The sequence below is a fragment of the Marmota marmota genome, unplaced genomic scaffold (genome assembly GCF_001458135.2).
Source record: "Marmota marmota marmota unplaced genomic scaffold, marMar, whole genome shotgun sequence".
In the NCBI taxonomy this organism is placed as follows: Eukaryota; Metazoa; Chordata; class Mammalia; order Rodentia; family Sciuridae; genus Marmota; species Marmota marmota.
The window spans coordinates 70,222,415-70,249,461 of record NW_026000026.1 but is presented as its reverse complement, the minus strand read 5'-3'; the positions used below and the strand labels follow the sequence as shown (position 1 = coordinate 70,249,461).

General features: G+C 36.5%; 2 protein-coding genes across 7 annotated transcripts in view; one reads left to right on the top strand and one right to left on the bottom strand.

Annotated features, from left to right (window-relative positions):
* Positions 1-27,047, bottom strand: part of Ctnna1 (catenin alpha 1) — a 171,143-nt gene that overhangs the window by 48,733 nt on the left and 95,363 nt on the right. The gene's annotated exons all lie outside the window — the stretch shown is intronic.
* On the top strand, positions 8,943-12,331 carry Lrrtm2 (leucine rich repeat transmembrane neuronal 2). Its single transcript, XM_015484656.2, has 2 exons — positions 8,943-9,374; positions 9,725-12,331. Exons 1-2 carry the CDS (start codon positions 9,371-9,373, stop codon positions 11,269-11,271), a joined length of 1,551 nt encoding a protein of 516 aa, XP_015340142.1. The 5' UTR covers positions 8,943-9,370; the 3' UTR covers positions 11,272-12,331.

Genomic DNA, 27,047 nt, shown 5'->3' with positions numbered 1-27,047 from the left:
AAGGGTAGCCTCAGCAAGTTTGAGACCCTGTCCCAAAAATAAAATAAAAAGGGCTGGGGATACAGCTCAGTGGTAGGGTACCCAGTATGGCCAAAAATAAAATCATCATCATCTTCTTCTTCTTCTTCTTCTTCTTCTTTATCATCATCATCATCGGAGAGATATAAATGGACTAAGGAATTTAACCCAGTGTTCTCCCTTTGGGTGCCCTTGAAACATTCTGGTATGAGTATACTATCAGTATATAAGCCAGCACACCAGATAAATGGGTAAGGATGAGATCTGGTTGTATGTTTTACATGATTTGTTATTTACATCTTCTGTTAAGTGAGGGACAATGCCACTTATCTCTCTGACTTCATTTCTACACACTACTAAAGAAAAGAGAGAAAGAACATTGAGGACTACAGGTTATTTAGCAAAGAAGAGAAAGGACATAAGAAGGAACTTACAAATATTAAGAGTTGAAATTTAAGTGAAAAATTGAGATGGTCACTATGAAGACCCTGGCCAGGGTCTCATTCCTTACCCTTTCCACCAACATTCCTGAACTGCCAATAAAATTAAGTAGTCTGCTAATATTACTTTAGTTGGTAATCTACTAATATCAACAAAAACTGATTCAGGTTGGAGGATTGCTACCTGCAGAAAACTTTTAATTTATTCAAGGCCATCAGTCAAAAGTGAACTCAAAACTAAAAAGTCACTGACAATCTCAAAGTCAAAATGCCAGGATCTAAGACAAAAGATGTCTAAAATTGAATCAAAATCAAACTCATCTTATCATCAATGCTTCAATCTGGAAAGTCTCAGCACATTCCTTAGACACCCAAACATTTACTTCAAGAAAATTTCTCTAAATAAACTCAGTAATGTCTGTCATTGTTCCTTGTCAATTTTGGAGGGTATCTCTAATCATCTATTCTGAAACTATTTGGAATTTGAAACCCAAAAGTTGGGTTCACTGACGATATAAGAGCCCAATCTCCTGCCACCTAGAATGCCCAGATTTTCCCTAAATTTGGGTAAAAGGATTTACTGTGAAAATTATATAAAACCAAATCCATGAAATGATTTTTTTTTAATATTTATTTTTTAGTTGTACTTGGACAAAATTTTTAGTTGTACTTGGACAAAATACCTTTATTTTATTTATTTATTTTTATGTGGTGCTAAGGATAGAACCCAGGATCTTGTGTGTGCTAAGCGAGTGCTCCACCACTGGGCCACAGCCCCAGCCCCCCATGAGTTGACTTTTGAAGGAATTCTAGTCACATAGGAAAATTCATTTAGATACAGTGCAATTCATTCCATGAATCTGTTAATTCTGATATTTGCCAAACTGCTCCCAAAATCAATTTGTCTTTCTTATTACTGTGAGAAATAGAAGTTTATGCCTTATTAATCAAGACACGGCAGATCAGAAGCAGTTATTTACTAAACTTTTGAGGTTACATTAGATAGACCACTTTTAATTACTTTTTTAAAAAAAGTACAGTTCAAATAGCAGGTTTAGGATTCCAATGGTACAGTGCTTGCCTAACATGTAAGGGCCCCCCCAAGTTCAACCTCCTGTACTGAAAAAGGCAGGGGGAATGATTATATGTACATACATACACACACAGACACACACGCTCACAGCCTTAACACAAAGCTTGATCAAAGTGGAAAGCTTAGTGATCTGTAAAACATGATTTTACTTCTGAAATTAAACTCATTATGAATTTTTAGCAATAGTTTAATTGGGGCAAAAATAAAGGCACTCAAACATAATGTTAAGAAAAGCAAACTTAGAATATAACGGTTAAACATCCCTTATCTGAAATGCTTTGAACCAGAAATATTTCAGATTTCAGAGTCTTCCAGATTGGGGATGCTCAACTTGTATAAACATTATTGGAAGTAGTGAGGAATCTTTAAAATAACTGATCCTCAGTCAATTACCTGTTGACTTTATCTGTCATTGGCTGTGGAGGAAAAGAAAAACAAGTAGCCAATTACAGACATGTTTAAAAGTCATATGACTTAATGTGGCAAATCACCAGTCTCCTGTTTCTTTGTCATTAGGAAAAAACATTAAGACTTTTCAAACTCCAAATACTGCTTTCTGTTCTCCTTTTAATCTAGAGTAAGGCTGGAAAGGGTGGGACAAGAGGGTCAAACTCAAGGTTTTATTAACCTTAATATTGTTGAGAGCCACAGTTTAGTCAGAATAACGCCTGGCATTTTTGCCAGAGGGAATGGCTGAAAGGTGACCCTGCTCCAGGATTAGAGCGGATCCTGCTGCCTCGGGGTGCCCGCTGCTACTTTGGAGTTCCCACTGAGTTCCCGAGGGGTTCTGGGAGAGTTGGCACGTGGAGCCTGGTGGAGGGAGTGTGTTCCCGGGAAGTGTGTGTAGAGTGCCGGTGAGAGTTGGGGAATAAAGAGTTGCTGTTTGAACCTACAAGGCTTTGTGGCTGCTCGGTTATTTTGTGCCCAGCTAGACTGCGGCATAATATGATTTAAAAGGAGGCAGGAAAGTCTAAATTAATATAACAGGAAGGTCTAATTAATTATATACAATGCCTTCATCAGTCTTCAGAAAATTAAATTAAATTAGCCTTTTATAAGGCCCAAGTCAAAATGGACACCTAAAGCCTTTTCCTCTCAAAATAATGAGAAAAAAGGGAAACACTGAAGCTGTCATCCATACAGAAGAAGGTTTCAAATAAAGAAAGGGGTATAAAACTTCAGAAAGGAAATGATGCATCAAGCTAATAATTGCCTCAAGAAGCCTTCAGAGAAGACTGAGGACTAAAGAGAATCTTGAGGAAAAACATTTTTAAACCAAAGGAGACTAACACCTATTTACAGAGTCCATCCAGCTCCAGGAGCAATGGCGCACCCATGTAATCCCATCAACTAAGGAGGCTGAAGCAGGAGGATCATGAGTTTGAGGTGAGCCTCAGCTGCCAGGGAGACCCTGTCTCTAAAATAAAATAAAAAGGATTGAGGATATAAGCAGAGATTGATCATCCCTGAGTTCAATTCCCAATACCCACACTCCCTGCTTTTTTGGATGTGTACCTAAATGGTTTGATGTGAATAACATGAGAAGCAATTGACCATTATTTCCACCTGGCCCACAGATGGCTGCTGGGCTCTGTGTAAGCTGAATATGCGACAAGAAGTTATTGAAAATCTATACAAAGCTCAACAGTACCTTAATCTTACAATATAATGGTTTTGTAGACATATGTTCTTAAATCCCCCTCCCCCTTGTTTTCAATATTCATCCTTTAGTTTTAGGTAGACAAAATATCTTTATTTTATATTTATGTGAAGCTGAGGACCAAACCCAGTGCCCGACCCATGCCAGGCAAGGACTCTACCACTGAGCCAACCCCCAGTCCCTTAAACCCCTTTTAAAGAGAACGCTATCCCTCAATTACAAAGAATAGAATAGTTTCTAGTATGCCTAATACTATTTATTTCATCCAAAAGTTTTAAACAATAGGTGAGGAATTCTAACATTACATATCACTCTATTTCCCTTCTCTTTCTTACCTCAATAAGAGCTAAGAAATGAGCATTACAATTTGGATATTTTCTCAGATGACAGAGCTACATTTAGCAAAAACCATAAAACCCTTCAAAAGACAAGTGACTAGAAGAAATATCTGTAAAACATGATAAAGTTAATCTCTTTCATTAAAAAAAAAAAAAAGTCACACAAGTCTACATGAAAATGACCAGTCCTGAGACTAGAGAGTTGGAATGAAAAAAATGTAACATATTACCTGTGAAAAAGAAAATGCCAATATCCATACAAAATGCTGTCCAATTTTAAGCCTCTTTAAAGAAGAAACAAAAGAATATTTTTCACTATCAGCTTTGTATACATATTCAGAGTGTGATGGCTTCCACAATGGTGTTAATGGCAGGCAGGGATGGTTGGTACATAATTACAGACTAGGGCAGGACGTAGAAAATGATTTTAAAACTTTTTGGAAAAGCAATGTCTATCAGTTTTAAATAAACATACCCTGTAGCCCAGAAGTTTAACTGACAGAACCTTACTTTATATATAAATTTGCCTTTTATTTCTTTTGCATTAATAATATCACATATTTAATTTTTTTATTGCCTTGGCACATGTTACTGCCATTCCACCCTAGAACTTATTAAGAAGGTTCTTAGAGAATGATGTTTCCAAGCTTCAGCAAACAAGAGTGCTATCGTCTAGCCAATATACATGCAAATCAGTTCCTTTAAATTTAGCCAATTGGGTCAGAGAGCCCACTAAAATTAAGAGAGATTCTTCAAGTAAGTATGAATGGGTATATCATCTCCCAATTTCAAATGGCTCTGTGTAGCCAATGGCAGTCTATACCGGGAGGAGAAAACCCGACTAAATCAAAAGCCACTCTGAAATGTAGAGATGGAGATTCCAGAAAGGGCAATCCCAAGGTTGGGCTAGTATTTAAGAATAAAAAACAAAGCTTGCTATACACAAAGGAAGGGGGAGACATGAATACAAGAAAGCCACTGACAGAGGAAGAGTGGTCTGGTCATATATATTTCAGTCTGTGTATATATTAATCAAGATTTCAAGATTGTTATATTTGTTTTGTTATTGATGTCTATGGCAGAAAAATGAAAGATTGCCTTGGTTTAACACCTGCGTAATCTTCTCTTATGGAAGATTTCCCTCACCTAATGTCCAACTTAGGTATATCACCAAGATGTACTGAATTATCTATCTCTGGGCACAGAATAACTCTAGCACAATGGAAGTAGGCCGTTACATGATCCTGACCCTAACATCCTGCAAGAGCAACAAATGCCCAAATGCACATGCCCCCAAAACTAAAAAGATGGGTTTCAAACTGTGTAACTTACAAGATAAAAATGGAACACCATTCACCACCACTAGTGTAGTAAACAACATCCTTTTCAACAGTTTTCTCTGTTGGGTTTACTAACAGGAGGACAAAAAACTTTTAAAATGTCAACAGTGGACAAGGAAAGGGATGATTCAGGCAAAAAACTGGGATTCTAGAGGCCTAATGTAATATGGACACTTACTTTCAAAAGGAAAGATTCCTTCTTCCTTCCAAAAACAAAAATACACTTAAAGCTCACTTATTCATTATAATACAAGTCTCAATACAACACAGGTCCAAGTATGTGCTTACCAACTAAGACCCCCCAAAAGGATCTCAGCAGAAGAAATATTCAGACCTGCAAAGTTTAGGCTCTCTACCCTAAAAACTGCTATCATTTTTTGATAAATGTGAAGAGATTTTCCAAGGAGCAATCAAGACTGTCAACAAGAAAGTTTTAAATTATCTCCAGGGCACTTCTGTATATCAGTCTGGTGCTAGGGTATTAGCAACTTTTAGAATTGGGCACAATTAAGGAAACATTTGACTTTTTTTGGTATAAAACAAAGCTCCTTATCAACCACAAAAGAACAGAAAATGTGCTGGGTATGGTGGCACATACCTTTAATCCCAGTGGCTGGGGAGACTGAGGCCCTAAACAATTCATTGAGACCTGTCTCAAGATCAAAACTAAAAAGGGCTGAAGAATGTGGCTCAGTGGTTAAGCACTCCTGGGTTTAATCCCTGGCACTCCCCCGCACCCCGACAAAAAGAAAATATATCTATAGATAGATATAGCTATGTAGTTACATATGTATACACATTTCTCCAAGTAGGGGAATAACTCTCTCTAATCAGCAATATATATTAAGAGTAAACTCTAATGTGGAGGAATGCTGACAACCACAGCCACCTAAACCCTGCTGTAATTTAACACACTAAATCTGCTTAAAACCATTTTACAGAGAGGAGAGACTAGTTAAATTTTATTTTCTCCTCTACCTTAATCATGAGCATCTAAACTAATAAGAATTGAAAGAGATGATACATAGTATCTTCCAAAAGTTGTACTATCACTTTAATTAAGTCAAAAGCATCTGTATGTAGAATAAAGCTGTTCTAAAATAAAAACCAAGAAATTTTAGTTCAGAAAGAACAGGGCATCTGTATAGCCCTTTCAACTAAAGAAAGATAAAGACCAAAATATGATACAAAATTTCATCAATTGGAACTGTGTTTTCCACCATTTTTTAAATACCTTTATTTTGTTTATTTAGTTTTTTTTTTTATGAGGTGCTGGGGATAGAACTCAGTGCCTCACACATACTGGGCAAGTGCTCTACCACTTCTATCAATTTTAAGGCAAACACGATTTTTAGGTCCACAGCTTTGGCCTTTTGAATCTAAAGAGCAAGCAGGTAAGAAAAGAGGCTGGTGTACTCCTGGGTCCTATGATATAGCATCAGTACTGCCCACTTCTTCTGGGGCATCAAAAAATGATTTGATGGAGATCAAGAGCAATTATGTTTCCTTATAGCTCCAGTTACTCAGGAAGTTGAAGAGGGAGGATCTTGAATTTGAGGTCATTTTAGGCAACATAGTGGAGACCATCTCTCTTATTAAAACAATAATAATTACTAAGACTTTTCATTGCTTCATTGGACAAATGTCCAGGCCCACAAGTCTTTTATAACAGTACTAAGATAATACAATTTAATTAGTTTCCATTTATTTGTATACAAAAGATAGTTTTCATCTTTCTAATCTACATGACCTAAGAATCCAAAGGGAAGGAAATGTTTTTCCCCCTAAATTTTCGCATCCAACTCAATCCCAACTGTGGCTGTCCTAATCCAATTGACTCACACACTTCTTTCATGGAAGTAGTTAATTAAGGGAAGTTATTAATCTGGCTTCTGTATTGTTTTGTGTTTTGTTTTTAATCAGAGAGTGGCTGACTTCAGTAAGATATTACAACACCACAAGGACTGGCTTCTTGTTGGGTGGGTGGGGGGAGAGGATTACCAGAGACCATCCATGTGAGATTCCCCTCCTTGTTAACTTTTTGGGGCAAGCTCCTGCAGAACAGTATTTCTGAAACCTAGGGTCATAGACCTTGTAGGAATCTGATTAAACCTTATCCACACGAAAATGAACAAGCAACAAAATTTCTCAAGCCCGGCAAACATCTAGCCTATAAGGAGAAACTATAGGAAAAAAAAAAAATCAAGGTCAGTGGGGGAAGTGGCATCCTTGGGGTCCAAAACAAGACCTTTCTCCCTCTCTCCATAAATCAGCAACATAAAGGAACACAGTGCTAGTGTGGGCTCAGTCCTAAGACTGTAAACAGAATCCCACCGGCAACTTTGGCCTGGGGATTTCTGTTTGGTCAATGAGACTTACCTAAGAACTACACTACAAACTGTCTAATTTGTCTTTCCCTTCTCCCTTCACATGTATTAGACAGAAGACTCTACCAGTCCTCAGTATTCCTGTTGCCTTTTTTCTCCTTTTATACTTCCCAGGCATTTCCCCCAGTAAAACTCTTGTAATTCCAACTCCATCTTGGGGTTGCTTTTAGGAGAACTCAAAGTACATCCCTGCATTACTAAGTTTCCATAGCCCCTTTACACAGGCAACAAGGAAAGGACCTTAGAGTCATCTAGTCCTCACTGCAATACCATGCTCCAACACAAAAATTTTAGCCCTTTAGACAATGAGTTCTTAGACTTGCCCAGTGGAGTGAAACCTTAAGAATCCAATAGGACAATGATGTTTTTATTTCAGTTTTGAGATTTCCGCCCTCAAGTCTGAGACAAGAATCACTAAGGATAAGTGCATAGGTGTATAGGGGTCAAATCATTAAGGCAAGATGTGTAAAATGTTTTACCTTAAACAGTCCTGAAAATATGACACTGACCCATGCTAGGAACATCATTTATGTTTATACACTAAATCTAGAGCTGTACATTCATATCCAAGGTCTGAAAAGTGATGACGCTGACAGGGAGAAGCTAGAGTTAGGTCAAGCAAAAACAAGCCAAAGCAAAAATTCTATTCCAAAGAATGAGTGACCTTTTGTACCTACAAGAGAGATTCCAACAATAGTATGAGACTCAAAGTCAGTTCTTAAGTGTGTCAATAGAAGCTAGTGTGCAAATGTTCTATTATTTCAGCCCCACAACCCCCCAATCTAAACACCAGATGAGGCTTTCAGTTAAGGAGAAAGAGAGATGCTAAAGTAAATAAAGTGGACCATGTTAGAATCCAACCACATTGCATTACTTGTCCAAATCATCCCTGTTAATAGTTAGGTCATGTATGTTAAAGTAATGGTATTCACCTGCCCTTTTCTCCTACTAGGGCATTCAAATATCAACTCAGCATTATTTTTCCATCAGCATGGTGAGCAAACATTGTTATAAAACAGGACAGAGGGGAAATCTTTTTAGAGTTCCCCTGAAATTCTTTTTTTTTTTAAGTGCTTTCTTTTGGAAGCCCCTACACACACCCTTTATTCTTGGTTTAAGATGTTAAGCTCTTAAAGCCAAAAAAAGTCAAGCCCACTTAATTCACCAACATACCTAAAGCAAATCACAGTCATGCTTAGATTTTAACCAAGCATGACAACAAGGCAACTGAGCAGCATTTCAAACTACCAGAGCAGCAACACTACCTTGCATAGGCTGGCATTAAAGCAGCACTTTATAAATCAATTGTGCAGGCTTCTGCCCATTTAAACGATCTCTATGCAGAATCTCAGTCTAACACTGGCTCTTACACGCATTAAAAATCATCACTCTGCTAGTCCGACTCACTGTTCCGATGGGTCTGGGTCTTCTTGAATGCAGCCTTTATTACAACCTCACTGCTGCTTCCTACACTGAAGGAATATCATGTTTTAAAGTCAGGAATTCTTCTCTTGCTTTATTGTGATCAAGGGTCTTACGACGACCCCAATACTGTTACAAAGCACAGTGCTTTTTAACAGTAAAGCTTCTGGAAAACCCAAACAAAAGACACGTCACCCGGTGACGTCAGCCTATATACAGTTCTGTGTGGTCGCAGCACATAAGCAAATCCATTCTTGTGCCGTTTCTCGGAAAAGCTTTTCAGTAAATGCACTCATGCTGCTCCAGGAGCTCTTCTCTGCAACAAGCCGCCCATCTGCCATCAACAAGTTAAGACAGAGAGAACTAACGGCTGCAGAAAGGAGAGACTGAAGCTTTGATGACCAGCAGCAAATTGAGGGGAGAAAATTAATAACTTACATTCAAAACTGTTTTAGGAGATTAGAGCATCACAGAAAATGAAACCAATGCTTTCCAGAGGTATATGCTAAGGAAAAAACAACTCACCCTGGTGGATTCAATTTTACAAGGAAAGCCTGGGACACAGAAAACAGGAAACTGGTCAAAGGCTCCTGCATGTTAGAGCCTTTTACAGACTCACTGCGTTGAGTCTGACAACCTCGACTGAATGCAGCCTCCAATGTACTCAGAAGAATGGGTAAGTCCATGCATTTATATGTCTTGTACAGTCAACAAGGAATCACGCTGTTAAAATAAGCCATTGATTTCACGTTTTAGGATTTTGAGGGAAATCACTGTCACGTTTTTGGATTTTGAGGTTTAGGTAAAGGCAGCTAATGATAGGAACATGCTTTATCTTCTTTTTAAATGGTTTAAGTTGTGTTCTAGTCATACCAACAAGGTTAATTTTTCTGCAGTAAATGAAAAATAAGTTATATAAATGAAATCTTTCACCATAATGTTATGTGTTTTTTTTTTTTTAATAGCCCATATGTTCTGCTGAAAAAATATCCTATCTTCTTGTTTTCCTTAAATTATATTCTGCAGGCTTACATTTCAAGTGGCCATTAGGGGCCCCTATGCTGGCAGCAATATATGCAATGAGTATGGTTTTAAAAATGCTGCCTGCCCTGGGTATGGCGTGTCCACCCAAATGCCGCTGCGAGAAGCTGCTATTCTACTGCGACTCTCAGGGCTTCCACTCAGTGCCAAACGCCACAGACAAGGGCTCTCTGGGCCTGTCCCTGAGGCACAATCACATCACAGAGCTCGAAAGAGATCAATTTGCCAGCTTCAGTCAACTTACCTGGCTCCACTTAGATCACAATCAAATCTCAACAGTAAAAGAAGATGCTTTCCAAGGACTATATAAACTTAAGGAATTAATCTTAAGTTCCAACAAAATATTTTACTTGCCAAATACAACTTTTACCCAACTGATTAACCTGCAAAATTTGGACCTGTCTTTTAATCAGCTGTCATCTCTGCACCCAGAGCTCTTCTATGGCCTTCGGAAGCTGCAGACCTTGCATTTACGTTCCAACTCCCTGCGGACTATCCCAGTACGCCTGTTCTGGGACTGTCGTAGTCTGGAGTTTCTGGATCTGAGCACAAACCGTTTGCGAAGTTTGGCTCGAAATGGATTTGCAGGATTAATCAAACTGAGAGAACTTCACCTAGAGCACAACCAGCTGACGAAGATTAATTTTGCTCATTTCCTCCGGCTAAGCAGTCTGCACACGCTCTTCTTACAATGGAACAAAATTAGCAACTTGACGTGTGGGATGGAGTGGACCTGGAGCACTTTAGAAAAGCTAGACCTGACTGGAAATGAAATCAAAGCCATCGACTTCACAGTGTTTGAAACGATGCCTAATCTTAAAATACTCCTCATGGATAACAACAAGTTAAACAGTCTTGATTCCAAGATCTTAGGCTCCTTGAGATCCCTCACAATTGTTGGCCTCTCTGGCAATCTGTGGGAATGCAGTCCCCGAATATGTGCTCTGGCCTCTTGGCTGGGCAGTTTCCAAGGTCGGTGGGAGCACTCCATCCTATGCCACAGCCCTGACCACACCCAAGGAGAGGATATTCTAGATGCAGTCCATGGATTTCAGCTCTGCTGGAACTTATCAACCACTGTCACTGCCATGGCTACAACTTATAGAGATCCAACCACTGAATATACAAAAAGAATAAGCTCATCAAGTTACCATGTGGGAGACAAAGAAATTCCAACTACTGCAGGCATAGCAGTTACTACAGAGGAACACTTTCCCGAACCAGACAATGCCATCTTTACTCAGCGGGTAATTACAGGAACAATGGCTTTATTGTTTTCTTTCTTTTTTATTATTTTTATAGTGTTCATCTCTAGGAAGTGCTGCCCTCCCACTTTAAGAAGAATCAGGCAGTGCTCAATGATTCAGAACCATAGGCAGCTCCGATCCCAAACACGACTCCATATGTCAAACATGTCAGACCAAGGACCGTATAATGAGTATGAACCCACCCATGAAGGACCCTTCATCATCATTAATGGTTATGGACAGTGCAAGTGTCAGCAGCTGCCATACAAAGAATGTGAAGTATAATACCTACCCGTCATCAAAAATCATATCAGATAAGTAACCTATTTTACATAGTAGGGGCTAAATACATATCTAATTTTTACCAATGGTGACATTAAGCCTAATTTTCCAAACCAAGTGGAGACTTAGTTTTTGAAGTGTTGAAGTATTTTTAATTTTTTAAATGAAACCATATTTTAAGTGTTAAATGAAGCAATGATCACATTAATTTGCACTCCTGTTGGAAAGTCTAAAAATGCTTACTTCAAAATAGACCGTTTCACATGTAATTATATACTAGTGTGTAAATATTTACACTAAGGTCTCCATATGCTATTTTTTTTTCCAACTGAAAACAATTTGAAAAGAAGGTATTGAGCAGAAACAGATATGGATCAATACCTATTTGATGACTGTTCTTCATTCTATGTATCACAACTGGCTTGCTGCTTAAAAGGAGATAGCAAAGTTCTCTTATATGATAATTTGGTATTTACTCAAATCTGTAATCTACTTCTAGTACAAGAAGTAGAATTACATGTATACTGAAGACTGATAAATATTAAACACTTTTCTTCCAGAGTTTCTGCCTGGGTTAGTAGACATTATCAAAGTCCACATCATGAAATCAGCACCCTTTATATAACTCTAATAAGCTGAGTGACTCTTTGATATATTTACATAAAGAATCCAAGGGATTGTAAAAAGGTCTCATTGCAATGAAATCAATACTAAATAATTACACCGACTTCTTATCATCTAGTTTGACTTACAATGAACATGTTTATTTTTGTGGCATTTAGACTATTATTTTAAACTAGTATTAAATTACCAATTTACTAATTAACATACTAAATCCTATATTTACATCTATGTGAAAAAAAAATTATTTCAGAGAAAAAAGAAAAACTGAGTCAATTTAATAACCCTGACATGTTCTCTCCAGTTCAGAAAAAAACTCCCCCCACCCCACAACCCTGTCACAATCAAAAATGCCTTGTCAAAGGGGTTTAAATCTCTTTATTCTGCCTTTTCCTGATCTTTAAATTTTTAAACCTCAAAGAGCCAAAATTAAAATTGAATAGCAACAGGCATAACACTAATTCTCATTTTTTTAATGAAAAAAAATCTATTTTCATTATATTCTCAATTTTGATCTTTTAATAAAGATACACATTCACAGGAGGGAGTGACACTCTTCTATGAAACAAGAACAACATATTACTGAAGTGAATCTAGGCTAGGACACCAAAATGCCTATGCGGCCACACAGCAGTAACCAGAAGACAGCATGGAAGTGAGGGGATGAAGAGCAAAGAAAGATTTTGAAACCTGACTCTCAGGTTAGCTGAAGTAACTAAGCAGCCAGGAGTGATGATTATATACAATCTGCACCAAACAGGGCAAGGCCCCTGGACCTGAACTGAAAAGGGAAGAGGGGGAGGTTCTCCAGTGTAAATATGAACATTCCATAATAACAAATGATAATGATGCCCATTTATTCATACAGAAAACAACCACAAATATCCTATTTCTTCGATTATGATTTATATGATAAAACTACGATATATTTGGGGTATAGATGCAAGTTACCAATTCAACCAGAATTTTTCCATAAAGAAGGTTCCATTATGTTTAAAAAAAACCCTGAAATTAAAACACTAATTTGATTTTAGAAAAGTGAGCATTTTTACAATTGTCATTTTACTGTATGTTAAAAAGGCACAAATCTTTAGAGGCAATCACTACTACAGGCAAGAGAGAGACAGACAGACATCTTTTAATATAAATGTTAACATTATATCCTTCACTCAAGGCATATTTTCTTCCCAAGATTGAATTTAAAACATATTAACTCTATAATTTCACCCATAAGGTTTAATTATAATTTTTCTCTAATACTGATAAGATTACTTACATTTCAAAGAAAATATGTCTCAATAAAAAGTGGACAAGATTACACATAATGATGAAAATGTGCTCTCTACATTTTTTAAGGTGGGTAGATTAGTTTGTCAAAGACTCAGCCCAGTTCAGTTATCTTCAGTGAGTGAGCATTTCATCTCTTGTTAAACCAGACACTGTCATGCTCAAGCAGAGACAGAAGCTGATTTTCTGGCACAGAGTGCAGTGCACTACTTCCCCACGGAGGGGCTAGATTAGAAGCCCCTGTTACAAATGAGAACTCCATGGGCTAAAATTTCCCAACTCATTTATCAGGGTGACCATAGCCATTTGTCAGATGACAGATAGCTTGTTCAGAATACACAAGATTTCATCAGCCCTGAAGAATAGCAGAAGGAGATTTCCCATCATTTCAAATTAAAACCAAAATTAATTAAAAATGAGTAAAGGGATAAGAAATATTAGCTGGGAATTCCCACATTAATCCTAAAAGAATATAGTTAGTAAAATGGACCATCAGTTGACAAAATCCTTAATGTATGTGAAAAAGCCATTTAGTAATCAGGGAAACAGCTTTACAAGGACCACCAAAGCATACTTTTCAGTTGAAAAATAACTTTTTTTTTTAAACCCTCTACATTTTGGAGTAATTCCTACTGAGAAAAGAGAATAATGCCAAACAAGAATTTTCCTTTCTCGTTTAAAGCACAAATTTCCCTTTTTAATTTCCCAGAGAAAGCAGGGTTCCATTTAACTTGTATTTCAGTTATCAGCACAGGTTTGAAGATGAGACTGCCAACTGTGCTTTTTTCACCAACTGGCCAGGGTGGAGGAGTATCACACCAACACTACAGATCCTGGTCACTATGCCAGGGCTTTTGTAATGTGGTGGGGTCTTATTCACTTCACCACCACCCATTCACCCATCCTTTCTCCTGGCCCCCACCCAATTTTCAAGGTTATAGAAAAATATTAATAAAAAGCTAAAAAAAATCCCTTTTCTTCTAGAAAAAAAGAAAGCCAAAGACGACTATAATACCATATCTACCTAGGAACCAAGAACTAGTTTGCAATTATTTCTATTCATTTCTGTAGCCTGCCAGCAATTTAAATCACCTTTCTCTAAAGAGTGGGCTGGTAAATTTGCAAATCCACATAACTCTGAGAACACTTACTGCCAGCATCAAAAAGCAAAGATACTAATTTTTTAAGCCAAAAATCTGTACTAACACATGTAATTTCTTAATGTGCCTAAGTTAATTTCTGTACCAATTCAATGAACGGAATTGTCTGAACTTCCCAACTCCCACTAATTATTAAAATCCATCTGCTTATTCTAATGCTAGTCACCAAGAGCTAGACTCCATCTTCCTAATAAAAATGAGTCCTATGTAGCACTAGTTCTGAATCCTAAAATTCAAAACAGGCATATTATTTTCTTATGACATATTCCCTATACATAGATATTCCGTTTTTCTGTCTGTCTCTTTCTCTCTCTCTCAAGTGTGGATATCAACATAAAAATTTTTAAATAATATTTTTAACAGCTGATCTACACAATCATTTTTTAGTATAGCAATACAGTAACAGACCTATCTCAAATGTCTGGTTTGGGGCAGTTGTCATACTTTATTGGTTAAAGTGCTTGAGTCAGAAAAAGACAAAAAAAGACAAGGCCATCCATAGATAATTAAATATTTCTACCTATCTAACCTGGGACAAACTCACAGTACTTGAATAAGGTCCAAAAACATAGAAAATCATTGTTCAAGTGTTTAATTTTGTTACTGCAAACATTAGGAAATTTCTGCAGCTCCTTCAACTAACTTTTTCTTCCTTGATTTAAAAAAAAAAAATAATAGTCTGATATAAAAAAATGTTTGGTGAGCCTATCAATACTGAGACTGGAAACACAAAGTACAGTCCGAATACATTGTGTTCAATCACCTTCAAGAGCCATTTTTTGGGGGGTGGGATCTGGGCAGATGGGTTGGGGGTGGGAAGAACATATTATTACATAGGGAGTCTTGGCGGGGGGACAAAGTACAGTGTACAGGAAAGTTTTGTTATTAAAATTGTGTATACTGTAAAAAGTGAATGTCTCTCTCTTTTGTTTCCCTTGATGACCATCATTGTTGACATGTGAAACTTGAAAAGCCACTTGTGGCAGAAAAGAAACCTTAAATGAACAGCTAGCTGTTTTGCACCACATTCCTCTTTGATGCCAAATGTGTCAGTTGAAAAAAGGGCAGCTAAAATCACCTCCTAACTTTATTCTGCAAAATTCTAAAACTAGGCTCAGAAAGCAAAGATAAGGGTAGGGGCAATAAGAAATTGTTCGATAATAATCCTTAACAAGTGGACAGAAAATAGAGCTCATAGGGCCTGGGATTGGCTGTTCCTCTCCCAATCTTCCCACACAAAGGACTGCCACCACAGCCTGGGGAGATTTAAAATGGCACCTAGCCTGTACCTCAGTTGTTATATGTGGGGGAGATTCAAGCATCACCTTGCACACCTCTTATCAAAGACAACTGGTAGTAACCGTGCAGATCACTAGGCTCCCTGCAGGATCTACTTTATCAGATCAGGGGATAAAAATGGTAAAAGATTTTTAATTAGTGTTCTTTAGTTGGTATAAACACCCTCAGACAAGATGCCATGCCTGGGCAGCACCAGGGGAGGAACTTCCAGGAAGTGAATGCCAAGAATCTGCCATACTTGCCAGGATGCACTTCATGATTCTCCAGCCCCAGTAGGTCCTAGCACAGTAGGACCAGACAGAAGAATAAATAAGGTCAACTTTTTCCCAACATCCAAGGATGCTGAGATCAAGAGGCTAAGATCTCTCTCACACCAGGAGCCTCAGATGTAACTAGTGCTGAGACAAGAAACAGAGCACTCATTTCACTGTCAAACTCATTCCATCTGTATTAGAGGGCATAGATGATGGTGGTTTCAAATTGCACAGAAGGAACAATCCCCACTTTGTGGAGTTTAAAGGAGGACTTATTAACATAATTTCTTGCATATTTTAAGCTTGAAAACTTCATGTAAAGTTATATCTGATTTCTTTAACAGTTACTTTATTAATTTTGCCTGTAAGCCCACAGCATTCTCAGGTTCCCACTCAAATACATGATAGACTTCTTCAAGGTGTGCTTGAAGAGATTCCCTCCCCTTCTTTAAATATATTTAACCAGCTGGATACTCAAGTCTCTCTTAGACAAAATGTACTATAAATTATCTTTGCAAAGGGAGAAGGAAAAAAGAAGTGAAAGTCATAGCTAACCTCAACATCTTTTCTTAGCATGAGTGTGGCCTTGCTCCTAATTCATGTTCTGAGAACACTATTAAAGGACAGCTCCTGAACCTCGCCTTCTACTTTCTAAAGAGGACATTAAAGAGTAAGCAATCTTCAAGGAAAGTCCAATGAGGCCCTGCAAAGCCCACAAACTAAAAATATTCTCTCTCTCTCTCTACATGGAGGTCTGACAATAAAGGGGGGGTAGTGTTAAAAAGGCATCTAGTTACCCAATGCCTCCAACTTAGGAACTCCTGTTAGAAATCAGCATGAAGGAGCACCTGTGAACAATCCTGATGAGCAGAAGCCAATGACTCATCCTTTACTTTAGGATTCAGATTTTTAAATGCAGCCCCAGAGGCAAAGTCTTTTTACAGCTTTTGAGAGAGTTTAGAAAGAACCACAGGGAAGAGATAGATACAAGAGTCATAGTAAACATGAACTTTACAGAATAACATTCACAATTGTGTTTAGAACACATTAACTTCAAAAACTCTTATCTAATCATTTATATTAGCTCACCTAATTCATCATTATGAGGGTCAAAAAAGATCTTGTGATGAATAAAAACATTTCCCATGGGGATGTAGCTCAGTGGTAGAATATTTGCCTGGCATGCATAAGACCCTTGGTTCCATCCCCAGCACCACCACCCCCCAAAATTAATTCAGGCTCAATGATGCACACCTGTAATCCCAGCACTTTGGAATGCTGAGGTGGGAGGATCATTTGAGCCCAGGAGTTTGGGACCAGCCTAAGCAATATAGGGAAACTACATCTCAAAAAATTAATAAGATAAAATAAAATAACCTATGCCAAATGCATGAGGGGCAACTGTAAACCACCCCAACCTTCTGAAAACAATATATGTATCACATACACATACCTTATTGCTTAGAGTTAAGGACACTTAGAATAATATATTAATATATTCCGAGTAGCTGAATAGGATGCAAAAAGATCAAAAGCAGGGATTCTTAACCCCAAGAGTTAAGGATATGTTTCAGAGAATCCAACAACCTCTTGAAATTAGTGCAATATTGTGTGTGAGTTCCAAGATTTCAGTAGATCCTAAAGGGTTTTTGATAACTCACAAGAAAGGGTTTGGAAACCCTAGTAGGGCAATAAAATTTGACCTTGATCTTCACTGTGGCCAAGACAAAGAACCAAACCAACAGCTCTCATCTGGTAAAGAAAAAGCACTGGTTTACCTAGGGGAAAGACACGTAAGTGAAAAAATCTGTGAATTAATTTTAAAACAGAGCCAGCTGTGGGAATAATAAGGAGAAATGTTGGCTACTATTAGCTAAGGAGGTTTTGGAGAATAGGCAGAATTATTCTTCGTTTCAACCCTTGATTAGCATCCTATACAGCCATGCTGCATGCTTTATGATGATCTAATCTTTGTGATGATCCGAGGCTTGAGCCAAGAAAAGTCTGCAAGAATGAATGAGTACTCTCTTGAGGAGTTAAGTAGTTCATGTTTTCTCCTTATCATATCCCAAAGTACACTGTTTCCACACATACACAGGAGACTCAGTAAACAGCTACTACATTACATTACACATCTTCTAGACTAGGGATACAATTTAAAATTAAAAACATCTTTCACAGGTTGGGGATTTAGTTCAGTGGCAGAGCATTTGCCTGGCATGCACAAGGTCCTAGGTTTGTTCTTCAGTACTGCAATATCCCCCCCCCCACCTCAAAAAATGATCTTCCAGTACATCAGGAATGAAGAGAAGCATGTTTCATGCAACGTCTCTAGTTGTTGATGATAATCATAAATGTTCTCCTTGGATAAGAATCTATACAATGATAGCTAATTTCCTAAAAAGGGACACATTTTAAAAGATATAGCAATCACTGGTCTGAATAGCTATCAGAAATTTTAACCATGTCTCTTTAAAATTCATCATAAGCCATTAGTAAAACAATTTATATTTCAACAGGAGTAAGAAAATATAGTAGTTAAGAGGCCTGGCGCTCCTTTTTTGAACCTATGACTCTGGACAAGTCTTCCGACCTTTAAGGCCCTTCACCCCTAAAACAGAATTAACAGTATTAACAACCACAGAAGGATTTATTCCTGTAAAGTTCTAGGGCTTGAATATAGTAAATGCTCAAAAATGTCTGCTGCTTTTAATAGCAATCTGTAGAGAACAAAATGCTACAGATCCACCAGCAGAGAATGTAGTCACATTAAAAGCATGTGAGATCCATGTGTTGCTTCCCTAAAATTCATTTTCTAGGCTTTCTTCTCTTATTAAGTTAATGTACAATATCCATAATAAAGATTGATAATTAAGAGTTTTCAATAAACCAACAATCTGGTAATACTTTTCATATCTAATATTGATATAAAACTGACCTCATGCTCAAGATAATCTACTCTATAAAATGCATTGTAACACTAAATACAACATTACTCTGGTTTGTTTTTATGAATCAAAGCTAAAATTCCTGGGGCTGGGGCTCAGTGGTTAGAGCGCTCGCCTCACACTGAGAGACCCTGGGTTCAATCCGCAGCACCACATAAAAATAAATATACAAAATAAAGATATTGTGTCAATGTATAACTTAAAAAATTTTTTTAAAGCTAAACTTCCTAAAGGTTCAGAATCACTAATTCAAGATTCCTTCTGGGTATTACTTAAAATGAAGTGATGCCTCTTAGATTCTTTTTTCATTAAAATTATATAGAACGACACATACTACCCACTATCATAAATGGATACTATTTTTTTCCTAAAAGAAATAAGAAATAACCACTGATATTTCAGGTTCTAATAAATCTATTTCAGGACAAACTAAATGATAGAGAATTAAGGATAATTATTATGTTCATTTTTGCTTGGAGTACATGTATATCAAGTCTATCACATCTAATTTAGGAAGCAGCCCTTCCAATAATGGCAGATTTGGTCCAAGGCAGATTTGCCAGACTCATTAAGGGATGAGGGCAAGGGGAAAGGTATAAAAATTAAAATCACAAAGACCATGGGTTAGGGTTCAGTGCACACAACAGGATGTTTCACATTAGCTGGATAACAATCCTCCATGTTATCAAAATCTTTATTCAATATAAAGCTTGCTCAGAATTGACATATCCGAATGAAACTTATGGCCCAGACCTCAAGTAAAGAACTTCTTTCTTTTTTTTTTTTTTCTTTTAAATGTTTTTAGTTGTCAATGAACCTTTATTTTATTTATTTATATATGGTGCTGAGAATTGAACCCAGTGCCCCACACATGCTAGGCAAGCGCTCTACCACTGAGTCACAAGTTCAGTCCAAGAACTTCTTTCTTAAGCACTGTATTTCAAAAACCAGGTTATCAACAAGGAAATTTACTTTGTTTCCTCCATTATCCACAAATTTTCTCTACTTTTCAACATTGCTTGAATCTTGACTTACTACCTGCTTCTCCTTATGGCCCCCAAAATTCCAAAGAATTTCATTCATATCAACTGCTGAGTATCTACCTTCTAAGAATTACCTGTAATTTACACAATACAATTTCACAAAACTTTCAGTGGCAAACCAATCCATACAATTTGGTAAACACAAATAGAAACACAATCACTCACCTGGGCTATCTTCTCAGTCTGTCCTCTTTGCAAAGATTCAAATACAAAATGTTTAATCATTTTGGTTACACTTTCAAAAGCATAGGAATACCGGCCATTTAAGAAGTAAATTTTTTTTCTATTAATAATTAGCACTTATTCTAGCTCTTTGACCAAATAAAATCCCCAACACCTTTTGCAACTTTAATATGACTTGCTATTTTGTTGTTTTTATTTGAGGACCTGGGGTGTACAATGGGATGTACAGAACATGTTCGTGGAAATTTTAGAAAAGTAGGATTCTTGGAGTAGGCAATAATCCTTACTTCATCTATGCTAGGAAAGTACATTTCAGTTTTCTCAAAGAACTGATTATAAAAATGCTGACTTTTCAGGTGAAAGTATGTTCTGCCATAATTTTTGTTTCAAAAAGAGAAAAAGACATATGGTTCAGGCCATAATAACTATGGCTATATCATGCATTTGGCTCACATATAAAGAACTGTGTTCAGACATTCTGAAGCATTCTCCTTTGCAGGATTCTACTAAATTCTGAAATGCCCTTTAATATTTCCTTTAAAATTAAATAAATTTGAGGGGCTAAGGTTGTGGCTCAGTGGTAGGGTGCTCACTTAGCATACGTGAGGCAGAGTTCAAGCCTCAGCACCACATAAAATAAATAAATAAAGTCATTGTATCCACCAGTAACTTTAAAAAAAATTTTTTTTAACTAAATAAATTTGAATTGAAACTCAAAAAACACAGAAACAAACAAACAACAACCAAAAAAAGAATGGTGTCTGGGAGTGTCCCAACAGTGCTCAGATCAACCTCTCTACTTTTCCTTGAAACTTACTGGGGCGGGGTGGAAGGGGGGAGTAGTGAAAAAGAAAGTGTAAAGAATCTACCATCCTCAGCACACTGCCACTGCTACAGACAAGTGGGACAGTGCTGTGTCCACATCTCCCTTTTTTTCCTCCTGATAATCCCTCAGGCCAGTGTAGGACAAATCTGGTCCCTGACACTTGCCGTCAACTTTAACAACTAGAGTCCATTTGAGTTAAACTGCCAGCATAAGATTTATCTATTACTCTAAAAAAAAAACCTAAAAGTAGGTGGTTAGGAAATTTTTTTGTTTGATGCAGAGTTGCTGAAATGTCAAAAGATATTACCTAAGCAATATTGTCATCTAGATATCCAATCTATGCTCTCCTTAGAATTAGATGTGAAGGGAATCATAGGTAGATTATAAAGAATAGGACAAACTGCCAAAGGGTTTACATTAAAAAAATGTACCATAAAAAAAATCACAAACCTACCAACTTCCAAAAACAATAATCAGAATTTTGAAGATCTTGACTTTTAAACATTTTATGTCAACCTTTAAAAACACACACACACACACACACACACCAACCTCAGTTTAAAATGAGGAGGAAGTCTGGGGATTAGCTATAACCTTTCAAACACTGGACTCTTCATTCATTTACAAGTAACTAACATTTTAACTCATTGAATTCCTGGCAACAGCTAACATTAAGAAAAATATGGATGAATAAATTGACAAGGAGGTGGGGAGAGACATAAAGATTTAAGATTAGGTTTGTGATGTATTAAAGTTAGAGGGTTTACAAGTTGTCCAAGTAGAGATGAGAAGTTCACAGGAAAGGTCCAGACTGGAAATAATTTAGAAGTTTATCATCAGTGAATAGAAGTATTTAACACTATGAGCTTAGGTGAGATCACCAAAGGAATGAATGAAGATATAGAGAAGAGACTTACAGGTCCATACTAATTTCCTTGAACAGTCTGAGAGTAGGAAGGCAGGAGAGAGAGGAGGGATAAATTGATCAATCTATCTTCCTACCTCCCTACCTAGATTTGGGGTTTATTATGTTGCCCAGGCGTTCTTCAAACTCTTGGGCTTAAGCAATCCTACTGCTGGCTACTGAATACCTAGAATCAGGCATGTGTCACCATACCTGATAAGTCTAAGAAATGTTTAAACAAGAAATATCAAATAACAATCTAAGTCTAAGAAATATCAAATAATAATCACCAAAAAAGGGGGGAAGAGGATGGATTTCAAGGCTACTTGGGCAAAGGTGAGGTGGAAAAATAATAGGAACATGGTAAGCTTAATTCATAAAAATGATCTGAAACCTTAAAACACTAAAAGATTTTTTGGTAACTAAGGATCTGTACATATACTACTTTAGGAAGTCAGAATGATAACTAAAATAACTAGTCCATCATTCATCATACCTCTGAGTGGGTTCTCTAGGCCAAGTACCAAGACATGACCATGTCCTCAACGAAGTCAGTGTATTAAACTAAAGAATCAATAAAAGATTATAGGGTAATCAGAAAAGCAGGTTTTAATTCTGGAAGAAATGTACAATTCACTAATTTGAATTACAAGACTACCAAATGTTTGATAAAAAGATAACCATGGCCAGGTATAGTGGAGCATACCTATAATCCCAGCAACTGAGGAGGTTGGGACAGGAGGATCACAAGTTTGAGGCCAGATTCAACAACTTAGCAAGGACCTAAACTACTTATTGAGAGCCTATCTTAAAATAAAAAATAAAAAGGGTTGGCGACATAGCTCAGTTGTAAAGTACCCCTAGGTTCAATCCCTAGCACCTCATCAAAAAAAGATAACTGTATAATTTTATATATCCTGGTAGAGGTGTGGTATACAAGGTATTTGTATTTACCAAAGTAATACAAAGATTTGTACATTTCACTGTGTATGAAATTTATCTTGAAAAAAGTGAACTCTAATGACACATAAGCTGCAGTGTTTTAGAAAAGTATGCGTTTTCAACTGACTTTACGGTAATCAAATCAATCAATTAATCAATAAGATGGATACAGGAATGAATAAATATGTAAAAAATCAAATATAATAAAATGTTAATAATCAAGAAAGTGGGTGTATATGTATATGGCTATTCACTACACAGATCTTTCAGCTTCTACATGTGGCAATTTTCATAGAATATTGGAAGGAAAAATTACAAATATCATTTATGGTATTGGCAATCTAACACATTATTATTCTCAACTAGACATATAGTATTTTGTGGTGGCTAAGGGCTCAAATTCTAGAACCAGATTGCGTTCTAAGTATAACACCTCCACTTACCAGCTATGGGAACTTGTACAAGTTATCAGACCTTTATACCTTAACAGTAACAAATTCATGCTTTGATGATTAAGTGAGAATGTATATAAAGCATTTAAAATTTCTGGCACATGATAAGCACTGAAGAATGGGTTCTTTTATTACTTTTATGCTAGTATTATTAAGTATTCTTAAATAATTCAAAAGTACTTCAACTTCCATTATACACTACATTAACAAAATGCTAAGGTGCTGGACCCCTGCCCTCAGGAATTTACAGTTTAGTGGAGATAAAACTAACAACATTCAATTCAATTTATTTAATAACTAATAAAAGATAATAAACCCAGAAATGTGAATTGCCATTCAGATTACTGATGTTTAGAAAAGGGGGGGGGGGATACTTAAGAATGCAGTGGAGAAATGGAACTTTGGGCTTGGAACAAAGGCATGATTTCTGTATAGCTTGGTAGAGAAGTCACCAGAGCTACTCATCTGACAGATGATACCTGTTCACTGCAGTAATGACCAAACGAACACGAGTCCAAAGCTGGACCAAATGACAGGATGCTTCTGTTGCCAGGAAGTGAGCTTAGATTTAACATGGTCAAAAGAGTATCTATTCCAGGTTTCTGGAGACAGCTGGAACATGGTAACCAAAGCAGTGACTTAGAAAGATGTATTCTGATCAAGACTACCAGAGTCTTGAGTTCCCACACCATTGTTCAAGTGTTCACTACCAATATCCAATCTAAAACCATTTTTCAGAAAAGATACATAATATCTTTCTAATAGACTTTCACATTTAGTCTTCTTTTCTAGTCTCAGAACCTACCTCTTATGGATTCGGCATAGAAAACGCAGAACTTCTACTTTCTAAAATACAGCCCACAAAGGAAAAGCTCTAGTTTGAGTCTTATTCACCCCCCTCAATAAAATCTACTCCTTTTTTCAATCTTAATCATGTACTCTTAAAATGTTAGCAAGAAACTTTTAGAACAATTTCTGCCTCCCTAATATGGTACAAATATTAACAGAAATGCAATAGTACAATGTAATGACAATCTGTTAATTTTTATTCCCTCACATACTATGAAAGAATCTTATAAGGTTTAATTTGTTACTTTCATATATAAGAGGTTCATTAATGGCTTCACTGTTAAATAACTCAGTGGAACTTCTGGGTTTGTTAAAAACTATGTGGCATGGCTGCCAATACAATTTTAATAAAAGCCCCAATCCGTTATCTGCCTTCCATCTAAATGATACATGAGAAATGACATCTTAAAGGTTAGACTTCACACTAGCAACAAGTTTCAGGATTTTAGAAACACTTGATTTCCAACCCAAATTTAACATTGTCATGTCTCTAATTCCCTCTCCATAATTGAATACTTTCCTTCCTTTACAAGGATTCTTTCAGAAAACATCATAATTACAAAGGTCTTCTAATGTCTCAAATAAGAACACACTTCATTTCTTTCCATATTTTCATTAAGATCAAAATAACTGATAACTCCAATTTCTCTACTTAGGCTAACTATGAAAACTGTCAGGCACTAGATAGTAAAATTCTACTGTTACTTTAATTTAACCAACCCAAACTGGGAGCACAACAACAGAAATCAATAGTTGTTGACTTTTCTTTTTTTGCTTTTACAAGAAGGAAAGAGAGATGCTTTCCCTTCTGTTAAGATAAGGACAGATTAGAGAGAACTTGAGAACCTACCTAATCTACCAAACACCATATGGTACTCTGGGCTCTCCAGTCTTGTCCAGGCAAGGGTAAACAACTAAGAACCACTGATAATACAGTATTCTAAGCCCCCTCCCCCATTTTTTCTTTTTAAAGGAAGATAACTCGCCAGGTGCAAATTTATGGAAACAGGAAAAAAAAAACATTCTTTTTAACACGGTATGTATTAGTTTTTTTTTTTTCCTCATTGCTATTAAAGGGCTTTACTGGTGAGTGGAGTTCCCTACATCCACCATTATATCTATATATAGGAGTTAAAAGAACTGGTTGGTTATCTTTCTTGATGAAGGTGAAGGTACAGAAACTAGTCATGGATTTGGTCTTTTTGTGGAACAGTTTTACTCTTCATATTCTAAACACCAATGTTTTTTTCTCTCAGAAATTAAAATGGTTACAATAGATGCGCAAATGTAAGGAGATCATTGAAAATATACTACCAATGCTGGGAAAGATATTCAAAATGGATGTCCCATGGAATATGAAATGCCTCTGCATACATATAATGACATTATTATATAAGCCATTATTACCCTTTTTAATGAATAATGTCTACACAGAACAAAGAATATGACATCACAAAAAATTAGCCTAAGACAAACGAACTGAAAAATGTCTACAGAGAGGATTAATGGGAGTTTTTTTTCCCCCTAATAGAAAAGTCTAATGGGTGAAATCAATTCTATCCTTACAATCCTTTATTCTATTTCACTGTAGCAGATAGTTTTTATATTTCAGACTACTGCAATCTGAGGGGTTTGTCAAACTATTCTTTCCTCCTCTTCTTCTCTCCCACTTAGGTTTCTCTTCAGTGAAACCTGGTAACCCACTCATTCAGCATTTCATTCTGTCTTTCCTCAAGAGGGAACTCACTTTTCACTTAAGTCTGAGACTGTGTGCACCTGTGATCAGCTAGGAAAAACAGACCCAGATCAAGACAAAACAGCTAAGTCACTATTTAGCTTATTTTTGGTTAAAAAAATTTTTTTTAACTATGGCTCACCCCTCTAATTTTAAGTCTTGTACTGCCACTTCTCCTTACTTACTATACTTGAACATATACAGAAGTCACATTCAGTACTTTCATTCAGGCACTTATACATCTATAAATAATGCTCAGGTAGACAACCACACAAATTTTTCAGGTGTGGATAGAAAAAAATAAAAACAAAAGAAATATTCTTAAAACTATTTACTAGTGTAGAAATCCTATAGAAATGTGATACCAAGGAAAATTGTAAAAGAAAGATTTATCCTGCAATGCTATAGAAGGATAGATTCTGAAAACCATCACTAAACCACACCTATGACTGGGCTGCTTCTTCCAGGTCAAATGAATTTTGATCCTGAACAATTAAAATGTCTGTGTGAAAATAAAATTCCAAAAACCAAAAGCTCAAAGCCAGGCAATTAATTATTACCCTGTATTCCACCATGACATTTCAGCAAAGGAATCTATATTTGGAATGTCAATTTATATGAAACACTCATTTGAAATGTGAAAATTCTTCCCTAGAAACCCTAAGCTAAAGGGACTGGGGTTGTGACTCAGTAGTAGAGCACAAGCCTAGCATGTGCACGGCAAGCCCTGGGTTCGATCTTCAGCAACACCTAAAAATAAAAAATAAATAAAATAAAGTGTATTGTGTCCAACTACAACTAAAAAAATAAATATTTAAAATTTGTTTTTAAAAAAAGACAAGAAAGCTAAAAAGTCCTTCCTCTTTTATAAAAAAATGACAGTCTCACATAAAACTCTTTAATATACCTTTATGGCTGTATAATGTCACACCCCTATAATAAATCTCATATATCTTTCCTGGTTGCTCTGCTTCTGTAATTTAACTTTGAAGGACCCAAGTGTGCATGTGTGTGATATCAAAGATGCAGAAGATAGTTTTTACCCAAAAAGGAATTCCCCTAGCCATACAACAGAAATAAATACACATCCATAAAAATAAAACCAAAAGTTGAATATGTTTTAAAAATATATAACATGAACAAACGACAGAATCAGAAAAAGTACATGTAAAGTTGATGACAGATATTGGTTTAATAGCTACTAACATACAAAGAGCTCTAGTAAAAAGATTATATATATATATATATATATATATATATATATATATATATATAT